The sequence below is a fragment of the Notolabrus celidotus genome, chromosome 9 (genome assembly GCF_009762535.1).
Source record: "Notolabrus celidotus isolate fNotCel1 chromosome 9, fNotCel1.pri, whole genome shotgun sequence".
NCBI lineage: Eukaryota > Metazoa > Chordata > Actinopteri > Labriformes > Labridae > Notolabrus > Notolabrus celidotus.
Window position 1 is genome coordinate 25,481,776 of NC_048280.1, and position 12,188 is coordinate 25,493,963.

At 40.6% G+C, this 12,188-nt stretch overlaps 1 protein-coding gene across 1 annotated transcript; it reads left to right on the forward strand.

Annotated features, from left to right (window-relative positions):
- Positions 1 to 844: 844 nt before the first annotated feature.
- npc1l1 (NPC1-like 1) lies at positions 845 to 11,759 on the forward strand. Its single transcript, XM_034691562.1, has 21 exons — positions 845 to 886; positions 1,425 to 1,589; positions 1,747 to 2,658; positions 2,754 to 3,047; positions 3,142 to 3,365; positions 3,469 to 3,569; positions 3,664 to 3,836; positions 3,961 to 4,089; positions 4,736 to 4,918; positions 5,019 to 5,133; positions 5,283 to 5,548; positions 5,685 to 5,774; positions 5,865 to 6,055; positions 8,178 to 8,305; positions 8,402 to 8,531; positions 8,611 to 8,666; positions 9,203 to 9,353; positions 9,502 to 9,733; positions 10,376 to 10,489; positions 10,646 to 10,808; positions 10,913 to 11,759. The coding sequence occupies exons 1-21, from the start codon at positions 845 to 847 to the stop codon at positions 11,149 to 11,151; spliced, it is 4,098 nt and encodes a 1,365-aa protein (XP_034547453.1). The 3' UTR covers positions 11,152 to 11,759.
- The last annotated feature ends 429 nt before the right edge of the window (positions 11,760 to 12,188 follow it).

Genomic DNA, 12,188 nt, shown 5'->3' on the forward strand with positions numbered 1-12,188 from the left:
CTCCTGTGGTATAACCACCCAGCCTTGGCTGGAAGTTTTATCTCAATTGTGTCCTTGATATCACAATAAAAAAAATAATTATAGATAAGGTCATAGATTGTAGGATGTGATCCAGGAAGTTAGTAGTCACGCTTTCTTTTCATGGTTGCCAGTTAAAGTCTCAGTGTTCGGCTTCAGGAGTTTTTTTAAAAAAAAACAACGAAACAACATTTTGATAGAAAGAAATGTGAGTTATAAGAAAGAGACGCTTTGAACCATAAAGTTCAGTTAGATGGTCTAAAGGTCAAGGTCAGATCTGCTGTAGAGATCTGTACTCTGTGTGTTTGACACATACACTGCCCTTAAATACAATAAAAATTCTCTTTTGTCTGTCTTTATGTTTTTATGTCCTCAGTGCTTCAAAACCAAAAGTCACCTAGGAGTGTGTAAAACTGTCTGACGCAGGCAAAGAACAGGGTGCGGTTGTTGTTGTTGTTGGTCTCTCCTGTAGTTTCTCTCTGCTTTGGATCTCCCCAGCAACCCTATCAAAATCTACTCCTCGTTAATAATCAGACAGAGGGATTGATCATGCACAGTGTGATTGGCCAGCAGCGGCATCAGACCAGATAAGACAGGTGTGACATCACAGGAGGGATGACATGGGGCATGAGGTTTCTCCCTCCTTTAACCCACACTGTTGAACAGATGACAGGAAAGAGAAGAAAGCTGAATGAACACAGAGCACCTCTCACTGTCTAACCTCATCTGATGTATCTTCAAAAAGGGCAGCAGTGATTTATAAACACTCCATTGTTCTGGACCTGACAACCCTGACTCTTCTGTTGAGGAAAAACTCTCAGGAATCATGGTCCGTGGCGAAGCCCTCATAATTTTTCTGACCTGTATGGTAAGTTGATCTGGTGATCTTTTCTTTCTTAGGGCACCAGCGTTAACAGAATTAATTAATTTTATTGGTTAACAGCACATGCTATCATTTATTTATTTAGTTAAAATCCTTATTGGTCTTTACTGTTGTAGAATCAGGATGGTACAGCATAAGTACAATTGTACCTGTATTTCACTAATAAATATGGGACTTGTTTTGATTAGAATGTCAGCTTGTGGTTGGTTAATCCAAAAGGGACTATATATGTAGATATATAAGATTATAATATAGATAATTTGGCAGTTAAGCTCAAAATGTGTCAAAGTAGCATATATTCCAGTACTTTGAAAAAGTTAGGGAAGTACCAAAGCAGCAGAGACTCAGACTCTGAGTCAGTCAGATAAACCTCTGCTGATAATTAAGATCAGTGGTTGTAAATGATATGTATAGAAGATAATGTAACAATAAATCTGATGTAAACTGTCTGTTACCTTAAGGAAGACATTTCAGAGGGGGTACCTTAAACTTAAAAGATAAGTTTACTCTGTCTTTCATCCAGGTGCTGTCAGAGACAGCCTATCATGAGCCAGGCTTCTGTGCTTTCTATGAAGAGTGTGGTCGTAACCCAACAATAGAAGGAAGCCTCATTCCTCCTATTGTCCCCTGTCTCAATTACAGCAGTGCCCGTCTCCTCGAAGGAGAGCACTACAGGAGACTCAAAACGGTCAGTTGATCATGTTTGAAAGAAACAGAAATCTCAATAAAGCATACATTAGCTCTCATCCTAAGTCTTTGCTTTGTTTGTTCTAACAAATATTTACAAGGGATTCCTTTGATTAGCATGGAGTTTGGGTTTAATTCTCTGTGTTTATATCATTCAGGTGTGTCCTATTCTTGACCATGGGGAGGGCAACACATATGCCTGCTGCTCCGTCAAACAGCTGTCATCCCTTGAACAGAGTCTGACCCTGTCCAAGGCTGTGTTAAACCGCTGTCCCTCCTGTGCTGATAACTTTGCTCACTTGCACTGCATCAACACCTGCAGTCCTAACCAGAGCCAGACAGTCAAAGTCACAAAAGTCATGAATGTCACCACCCTTGGCAAGACAAGGGAGGTGGTAGTAGGTTATAAGGCATACCTCGCCAACAACTTTGCAGAAGCTTCCTTCAAGTCTTGTCAGAATGTCAGGATCCCCGCCACTGGTGGCTTCGCCATCGCCACCATGTGCGGTAGGTATGGGGCCAAGCTGTGCAGCCCCCAGAAATGGTACGACTTTCAGGGAGACTCCAGTAACGGCCTGGCACCATTGGACATTGACTTCAACCTGATAAAAGAGGGAGACACAGCGGGACTGCCAGAAGGAGTGATTCCTTACAATGGACAAGCACTGAGGTGTAATGAGACCACCCCATCGGGTAATGAGGCTTGCTCCTGCCAGGACTGCCAAGAGTCGTGCCCAAAGATGCCAGATCCCCCTCAGCCTCCAGGCCCCTTCAGATTGATGGGATCAGATGGCTTCCTCGTGATCTGTATCATTCTACTTTGTGTCTTGGTGTTTGCCTTCCTTCTCTACATCGTTGTCGCTTACTGGACAAGGTCACAGAGAAGAAAGTATAAAGACACAGGAGAGAAAAAGGGGAAGGGAAAAGACCAGAACAGTAATGAAGTCATTCAACCGATTGTTGATCCATCAGAGGTGACATGTGCTGACAAGAACAGCCTGGCTGCCCAAGCTTTCCTGAGCTTACTGTTCAGGCGTTGGGGAACCCTCATGGCCACTTATCCTTTCTTGGTTAGTTCAACTAAACAGCAGTAAAACAAAAAGTGTCTTCACTCTGATTGATGAAATATAGTATGTCATATTTGTTCACTTGATTTTCATTCAAGGTGCTCCTGTTGTCAGCTGTAGTTGTGGCTGTTTTCTCTGCTGGTCTCAAGTCCATTGAGCTCACCACTGACCCAGTCGAGCTGTGGTCTGCTCCCAACAGTCGCGCCCGTCAGGAGAGGACTTTCCACGACACAAATTTTGAACCCTTCTTCAGGACAAACCAGCTGATCCTGACTGCACCCGGCAGAAAGGGCCACATTTATGACTCTTTGCTGTTTGGACCGCAGAACTTCAGTGGACTGATTTCCAAAGACCTGATCATCGAGCTGCTGGAGCTCCAGAAACGTATTCAGGTAAAAAGTGCAAAATCAAAGTTGGATGTTAACAGTTTGATTAGGCTAACCATTTGACATTAACACATTGCTTGTTTGTCCATGCCATGTTTAGAAAATTGAGTTTTGGTCAGAAGATCTGAATCGCACAGCAAGTCTGAAAGATGTGTGCTATGCACCACTAAACCCAACCAATCCTGCGCTCACGGACTGTGCAACCAACAGCTTGGTACAGTACTTCCAGAACAGCTTGGACAACATTAACGCAAAGGTTAACATGACAGAACTGGGAGTGACCAAAGAAGTAGACTGGAGGGACCACTTAATCTACTGTCTTAAGTAAGGATCATTAAATTAAATTTTAGAGTTACAGAGTTACAGAGTAATCAACAAATGCTCAGATACATTAATCTACCAAACTCTTCCTCAATTTCTTCCCAAGCTCCCCCCTCTCCTTCAAGGACATCACTGATTTAGGTATGAGCTGCATGGCTGACTACGGAGCTCCAGTCTTTTCCTTTCTGGCTGTGGGAGGATATGATAGTGAGTAACTACTAGTGAAACCCAAACCTCACATACCCGTTCTGTATAAGTGATAGCTCTGTTTACTTACTGCGTTGGTTTTTTTTTTTTCAAGATGACGACTTCACCAATGCCGAGGCTTTCATTCTGACCTTCTCCCTCAACAACTATGCTCGGACCAATGTCAAGTTCAAAGTGGCCATGCAATGGGAGACAGAGTTTCTTAAAATTGTCCAGGACTACCAGAAAGACCCGGCCTGCAAATTTAGTTTTGCATACATGGCAGAGGTACGGTAAAGTCATGCTGCTGACTCATGGCCTTGTGTTTGGTTTTTCTCCCTTCTTCTATATCCTGACGATTAGAACTCTAAAGTCACTTGTCCTATTTATTGTTTGGTCCCTTTATATACAGAGGTCTCTGGAGGACGAGATTAATCGGACAACAGCTGAGGATATCCCAATCTTCATGATCAGCTATGCTGTGATCTTTGTGTACATCGCAGTGGCGCTCGGGGAGTACTCTTCATGGAAAAGAATACTGGTAGGACTTCATGAAACAATGTCTACCTGTCCTAAAATACTCCACTCTTTAACCAACACTCAAGTGCAACTTGTCAACAACCATTAGATGAATGGACTTCCAATAAAGTCCTCACATATATTCATGTTCCCCAAAGGATAAATTCTTCTCACTTTGGTAATTCCTTTATACGCCAGCATACTATATTTAGATTGGGATTACAGTCAACGTTTCACCTGCTTAAGAATGCTGGCTCATCAATATTGTTTCTCGGAGCGTGTTAAGGTGCTGTTAGCATTTAGCTCCATGTTTGATATTCTGAGAGCAGCCTCTGAGAACTGCTAGTGTTTATGTAGCTTCAAAGGTTTCAAGGTTTCCCCACAATGTTTTTTTCTGGAAAAATGGATGTGTTTTACACGTGCCTGGGTTAAACTGGGTGTTCACTAAGGAAGTAAAGTTATTGAAAGAGTACTTATCACGTTTAAGATAAGGAGAAACCCTTGTATTATGACTGTACCAGCTGTATATGTGTTATCTTAAAGCACATAGGTTTATTGGACATGAAGTTATACGATACAGAAGACATGTTACAGCAAAAGATATGGTTTCGGAGAAAAGGTTCACTGAGTTGAATGCAAATCTAGATTCTTATCTCTGTGTCTTGTAGGTGGACTCCAAGTTTCTGGTTGGTCTGGGTGGGATCCTGGTGGTTGGTTGTTCGGTCCTGGCCTCAATGGGTTTCTACTCCTGGATTGGTATCCCCTCCTCACTGGTCATCCTACAGGTTGTGCCCTTCCTAGTGCTTGCTGTTGGAGCTGACAACATCTTCATCTTCGTTCTGGAGTACCAGGTGGGTATTAGTTATGTAGATAACAACTGAACAGTTAGCAGATTTTGCAAGTAGGCCTCATGTGTTTTCAGCGATTAGACCCTACTTTACTTCCTCACAGAGAGATGTCCGGAGACATGGGGAGAAGAGAGAGGAGCAGATTGGTCGAGTCCTTGGAAATGTAGCTCCCAGCATGCTCCTGTGCAGTCTCTCTGAGTCTGTTTGCTTCTTTCTAGGTAGAGTTTTCATTTTTTTTATTTGAGATCCTGGTGTAACAGGTAACACTGTCATGATTAAGATTGGACCACAATGCAATCCTGTGTGCATACAGGGACCATCAGTCTTTTATACAATGTGTGTATCGCTGTCTGTTTTGCTACCTTAGGGGCCCTGTCCACCATGCCAGCAGTGAAGTCCTTTGCTCTGTATGCTGCTCTGGCTGTGCTCATGGACTTCATCCTCCAGATGACCGCATTTGTAGCGCTGCTGTCCCTGGATGCCCGGAGACAAGACAACAACCGATGTGAACTCTTGTGCTGTGTTACGGTGTCAACCAAGCGTCAAGACAAGCCAAACGAGGGCTTCCTGCTGCCCTTCATGAGGAAGTACTACGCCCCTGTGCTACTGCATCGCTACACCAGATTCATAGTGGTAAAGTTACCAACCCTTTAGTCATAACATAAACAATTTCATTGTCATTCTCAACTTATGAACTGGAGTGTACTGTAAGTATGAATTCAAGTGATTGGAATTGTATTGATTTTGTTCTGTCCCGTGTTTTTATAAGATGCTGGTTTTCATCTTTATGCTCTGTGGATCCCTATTCCTTATGTTTAATGTGACTGTGGGTCTGGATCAGGAGCTGGCCATGCCTCAGGTCAGTAAGCTCTGACTTCTAAGCAAACACTTTAACGCTTCTCTTTCAATGTAACTAAACTAAATAATAAATCATCTGTTCTCTGCACAGGGCTCGTATATGCTGAACTACTTCAAATATCTGTACAAATACTTTGAAGTTGGAGTTCCTGTTTATTTTGTAACAAAACGAGGCTTCAATTTCACCAGTAAGGAAGGCATCAATGCGGTCTGTTCCAGTGTGGGCTGTGATCAGTTCTCGATGACCCAAAAGATCCAGTACGCTGCCAACTTCCCCCATCTGTGAGTTTGTTCATTTTCATTATCTGGACATCTCTTTCACACTTTTATTTAGGTGTTATCAAAAAGACAGTACTCAGTACTTTAAAGAATGATTTTCTGCTTTTGTCCTTCAAATTATTATTTTACTCTGACACATCCTTGAACCTGCTGCTATCAGAATAACAACCTCTCACATACAGGCCATCAGCCAGCAGCCAGCAGCCATCAGTTAATAATAAACTCAGTTACATGAGCTCCAGATAAAATGTGCCTCTTACTGATTGTGCCAAACAAAGAGCGTAAACATACAAAACATCCCCTAAAGTTACCTTTTTCAGAATGTGAAGTTTAATATGTGGTACAAATTGTAAAACTCCCTTTAGTCTAATTTTTTATTTGTGGCTCTTGACTTTTGAATGTTTTCCTCAAACTGATTTCTTGTGGAAAAAGTAGACAATTTTACCATCTAGGAATCATTGTGACACAGAGATTATCATAATTAACAACACACTTCAGTTACCCTGAGATAAGGAGGGTTATGGTGCTAACTTATCAGCATCTTCAAGGTGTTATCCGGTGCTTACTGACAGTCAGAAAGTCTTCTCTCACAAATGAGGATTAATTGTGAATTTAGTGGATAAAATCTGCCCCCCCCCCCCCCCCCCCCCCCCCCATATACAAAGGCTATATCATCCTCATTCCTCATCATAATAGTGTCCAGTTCAACTCCTGGCCATGACCCTTTGCTGCATGTCTTCTAACACTCTTCACTCCCTACGCATTCGTCTCTTAAGCTGTCTTATCAATAAAAAGGCAAACATGCCAAAATGCATAACTTACAAAAAAGCAGCAGTACTGGGTTAGAAATGTGTTGACTGAAAGGGTTCAGTTTATGTTAGCTTGCTAAGGTTAGCTTAAATGAGGCTACATTAACTTTGACAAATTACTTTGACAGCTAAAAGACATAGCTTTACTTTCGGAGAAAAATCCCTCTTGCTGCTATCTTACTAAGAGTTGGATGAAGAATTTGATTCTATTGATTTGTTGTAATAGCCTTTTGTTTCCCCTTTTTTCCTGTCTTTATGCTGGACTAAGCTAGCTGATTGCTATCTTTAGCTACATATTTGTTGTAATATCAATTTTCTGATCTAGTTTTAAGCAAGGTAAATAAACGTATTCCCCAAAGGTCAGGCCCTTCCCTGAATTGATAAGACTGATTATTTATATTTTAGTAATTCACATTTAACAGGGTTGCCAACTCTCAAGACCCCGGCGTGTGACATGACTCACGCTTTCACTGTCGGTCTCACGCTTTCACCCTGCCCAGACAAATCTCACGCCAAAATGCTACACCATAAAAAACACTGTGGTGTGCAATGTTTAAATCTGCGTGTTGATCTGTCAGCTGCTCAAACATACGATTTTGATGTGCCGTACTTTGACTCTGACTGGCTTCTGACAGAGACATTAACAAGAGAGACGATTAAAAGCAAACACAATGGTCAGTTGTTGTTTTGACATTGAAGGTGGCTTGATTGATACAAGATGTCAACTCGTGCAGAGTAACGTGAACGAAAATACTCCACCTTAAAATTTCCAGTACCTGCCAAATAGTTGCAGGCTTTTGTTGGCCATACACTAGCTACACAATTAATTTGCTTTAGTCTAACTACAGTAGTAGCTGCAGAGCAACCTTTATTTCAGCAAAGCTATCAGAAAGTGTTTTCTGTGTGTTTAAGTGTTTAATCAGTTATTTATTAACTTCTGATTTAAATGAACTACTCAGTTTAAAAAAGATCTCGTGAAAAATAACAGATCAGATTTTAGTTGAATGTAAGCTTCTTTCAGGGATTTGAATTATTTTTTTTGTTATTTGTGTATCAATAATTTTGTGTTTTCCTTTTACATGATTGAATTTCCAGCACAAATGGTCTCAAAAATATTCACCAAAATGCAGGGAATTAAGTGTTGGATGCTCAAAATTTCCTAGGGGAGGACCCCCAGACCCCCCTCTTGTTACCTCTGCTTCGATTTGTTTGTACAAACCCTTAACTTTTAGTATCAGGGTTTTTAAGGGAAGTGCCCTTAGTAACGCACAATTTTTTCCTGCCTTATTTTAACCCATTGATCCCTTCACGTGTAGATCCTACGTGGCTATTCCTGCTAACTCTTGGGTGGATGATTTCATCGACTGGCTGAACCCTGGATCTAGATGTTGTCGTCTTTACGGCTTCGGCGTTAATGAGGGACAGTTCTGTCCTGCGAGTGAATGTAAGAACCACTCCCACATTAATACACATTCCCTATCATAAATTAAAGACAGTACACTCATTTGATTAATGCCCACCTACTGTGGATTCATAACAGCTCCCTTCATTTGTCCGCGGAAGTGTATGTCTACTCCTGCAAACGGCGTCCTCAGGCCAACCGTGGAACAATTCAACCGCTTCCTCCCGGACTTCTTGGGTAACAGGCCAGACCTGCAGTGCCCCAAAGGGTGTGTATTGTAGCTGCATGTGCAAACAAAACATCACATGAGGGCAGCATTCTCACTTTTTATCATCTTTTTTAAACAGAGGTCTTGGAGCGTATGACACAGCTGTGGTGAGAGATGAAAATGGAGAAATTATAGGTATGTCATTCAAGGAGAAAATAAAAGCAAGCAATTTACTTTATCTCAAAGTAGTAAACTAGTGCAAACACACAGTATGAGAAGACGAGAGTGTGATATATGGTGAAACAGCTTAGTAACTGAAAATTGAGTAAACACTAAAAGCTTATGGACTGTGTATGATTGATTTTGATTGGAAAATGAAAGAAAGGCATTAATTGTTGTACTTCAATAAAGATGCTGCGTGTGATTACTACTTCTGAGGTTAAAGAAAAATATGACCTACTTGTGGTAGACTGCGGTGATTTTATATGGTTATTACACTGAATCAACTTTTTAAAGACTGTCAGTTTTAAGTCATATCCAGGCATCACAAGGTTTATTTATTGACCAAAGATATCTTATCTTGAGTTAATCTGAGTTACTCTACCAAAATAAATAAGGATACAGAACGCAGGGCCCTTTTTAAAGGGTGCATCGAATAATCTGTCAAACATCTTATAGTCTTTCAATAGAGATGCTAAGGTGATTGTATCTGCTTCCCCTTCCATTTACAGCCTCTCGTTTCATGGCTTACCACACGCCTTTATCCAACTCTCAAGAGTTCACTGCTGCACTGCTAAAGTCCAGAGAGCTTGCCCACAACATCACGATGGGCATGAGGCAAATACCTGGGACCTCGCCTGACTTTGAAGTATTTCCTTACACGTACGTACCTTTAAATCTCAAACTCCATCTCTGTTTCAACACTCTATCAGATCTGCAGGTCTGAGAGTGTTTCTGTTCCTCATTTACAACACTAGATTTATGCAGTCTGTCATTGACGACCAGTATTTTTCCCCTCTTCTCCATCCAGGGTAACTAATGTATTTTACGAGCAATACTTGACCATCGTACCTGAAGGACTCTTCAACATCTCCTTGTGTCTGCTGCCAACATTTGTGGTGTGCTGTCTGCTGCTTGGTTTGGATCTGCGCTCAGGTCTGCTCAACCTAATCACCATCGTCATGATCGTCATAGACACGGTTGGTGTCATGACTCTGTGGAGCATCGATTACAACGCTGTGGCACTCATCAATCTGGTTACGGTAAGAACGTGTCTGTGTCAGTGTCTGTGACATCTACTGAGACTAAAGAAGAAGCTTGAAAAATAACTGATAATTATCATGATTCAGAGACTTCAAATTTATGACAGAAAGCCTGAGATATAACTGGAAGTGCAGATTCTAAAAGGTGCAGTTGCTCTTGTGTAATTATGGATGCTACTGAGTTGCACCATGGGTAATGTATGATCTAGTATTCTTGGAGCTTGACCTATACTAACCATTAATAACACTGGAGCCCTCTAACCTTATTAGAGTGCAAAACTCAATGTGTAATTGTTGCTTATTACCGGCTTGTCATCCAGTTGTGTTAAATACTTGATCCTGATTGTCAAGCCTCCATATTAATGGTAATAATTCTGAATAGCAAGTGTGATGCCAGTTACAAACAGATCTCACGTCATGTCAAATCAAACTATGGCAAGGAAAGTTTGCAATTTCACTTCCTGTTGACAATGTGGCAAAACCATTCATTTCTGTTAGCTTTGTTGAACAATTTGGACGATATTTCATAATAAATTCATAATATCTCACACCTTGATAAAAAACTGCTGAAATTTGTAAAAAGACGTAATGTATTTCTATCGTTGTTTCTAAGCCTACTCATTAACATTCTCTGTGTTGCAGGCGGTGGGAATCTCGGTGGAGTTTGTGTCCCATATGACGAGATCATTCGCTCTCAGCACTAAACTCACACATGTAGAGAGAGCTAAAGAGGCTACAGCCAACATGGGCAGCGCTGTAAGTAACTACTGGCAATTTAGAGCAGATTGTGTTATTACCTTTAAGATTTTAATAAAATGTGTGGCTCATAAAAAGTATTTGTTTGTTTAAACATCTACATGCAGTACATGATAATATCTGTTTAGTAAAATGGTTTTATTTTGTTCCTTGTAGGTGTTTGCTGGTGTTGCTATGACCAACCTGCCAGGTATTCTGGTTCTGGCATTTGCTAAAGCACAACTCATCCAGATCTTCTTCTTCCGATTAAATCTGGTCATCACACTCCTTGGGATGGCTCACGGACTCATATTCCTCCCTGTGCTGCTCAGCTACTTTGGTATGTTCTTCATGGGTTCTTGTATTGTATGCAAAAGAGAGGTTTGTTGAGCTTTTATAACATTGGATCAAAAATCTCACAACTTAATGTCTCTTTTCCCATAGGTCCTGGTGTAAACAAAGCCGTGTTGCTGCAGCAGCAGCAAGAAAAAGCAAAGGCCGAGCTGGAGCTGGAGATGAGAAACACAATGAAACATGTTTATGACAACTTGAACTATGAAGACAACGAGATGAAACAAGATGCAGACACAAAATCTACACATGCTGAGAAAGATGCAGACAAACCCTCACAACATCTAGAAAACCATTATGTGGAGAAAGAGGACAAGACTGATCGTTTCTGAGCACTGATGAGAAAACTGTTTATTAAGATATAAAGAGTGAATACCTCTGTCACAAAAGGAAGAAGGATGGACACAGAAAAGGACATGATTAGCAAAGGAGTCATGTATTTATGTCTGTACGAGAATCATTCACTGAACTATGTACCTCAATCAGAAATGAACCAGTGGGACTGAAGACAGAACACACAGTGTGCATACTTCTGAGCAATGACAGAAAATAAGTGGCAGTAAGAGTCAACGTTCAATCACAACCAACGAGAGGCTACACAACTGTCTTCATAAGAGCTGCAGCTAGCACCATTCGTTCAAAAAAGAGCAGGAAGTCAACAGATGTTCCTGAAAGTGTCATTTTATATGTTTTTTATTGAATGTAATTATTTTGTATGTGTGAATATGGCACTGTTCAGAGCGATTTAAAGGGAAAAGCACTCCAGCATTACAAACTTTAGTTTCTCCAATAGCAGTGTGGTGGCATTGTTGTAAAATGTGCAATCAAAAATATATTAAATGTGTTTAAACATTCAGCATTATACTAAAAAAGTATTTATGGTACAGAGAAGAATTTCCAAAGAATGAAAAATGTCTGACTAAAATAATATATGTTGAAACATTGTTTGTGTTTTTATTTTTTGTCCCTCTTCATATTGTTGCTTTAACTTTTAGAATATTTGAGCTGCAGTCACTTTATTGATTTTTATTTATTAAATCCATCCACAGTGCCATGCAGACACTCAGCTCACCCTCAATTTTACCTGGATAAGGAGGAAGCAGGCGTGACAGGCAGGACCCCCCACCCAATACTTTATCCAGTGGGATATAAGCATACAATTTAAGGAAATCTTAAATGATGATCTCTATTTTAAACAACTCAAATGTTCTTCTAGTAGCTTTTCACATAATTTAATAAATGTATAAACCTCTACTTTAGCAGTATTTAAGCACTGTAAAGATCTGTAGCTGTAATCTGCATACAAGACAGGTAACAAAAAAAACCATAAATTAAAATTAATGATGTGACAACTGTGTGCAACATGCCA

What these genes read in the sequence shown, in the direction of transcription:
- npc1l1 (XM_034691562.1), top strand. Translation starts at nt 845, where the DNA reads ATGGTCCGTGGCGAAGCCCTCATAATTTTTCTGACCTGTATG. An exon ending in AGCTCCAGAAACGTATTCAG is followed by an intron (nt 3,048 to 3,141) that starts GTAAAAAGTGCA and finishes TGCCATGTTTAG; the next exon opens with AAAATTGAGTTTTGGTCAGA. An exon ending in CAGCCAACATGGGCAGCGCT is followed by an intron (nt 10,490 to 10,645) that starts GTAAGTAACTAC and finishes TGTTCCTTGTAG; the next exon opens with GTGTTTGCTGGTGTTGCTAT.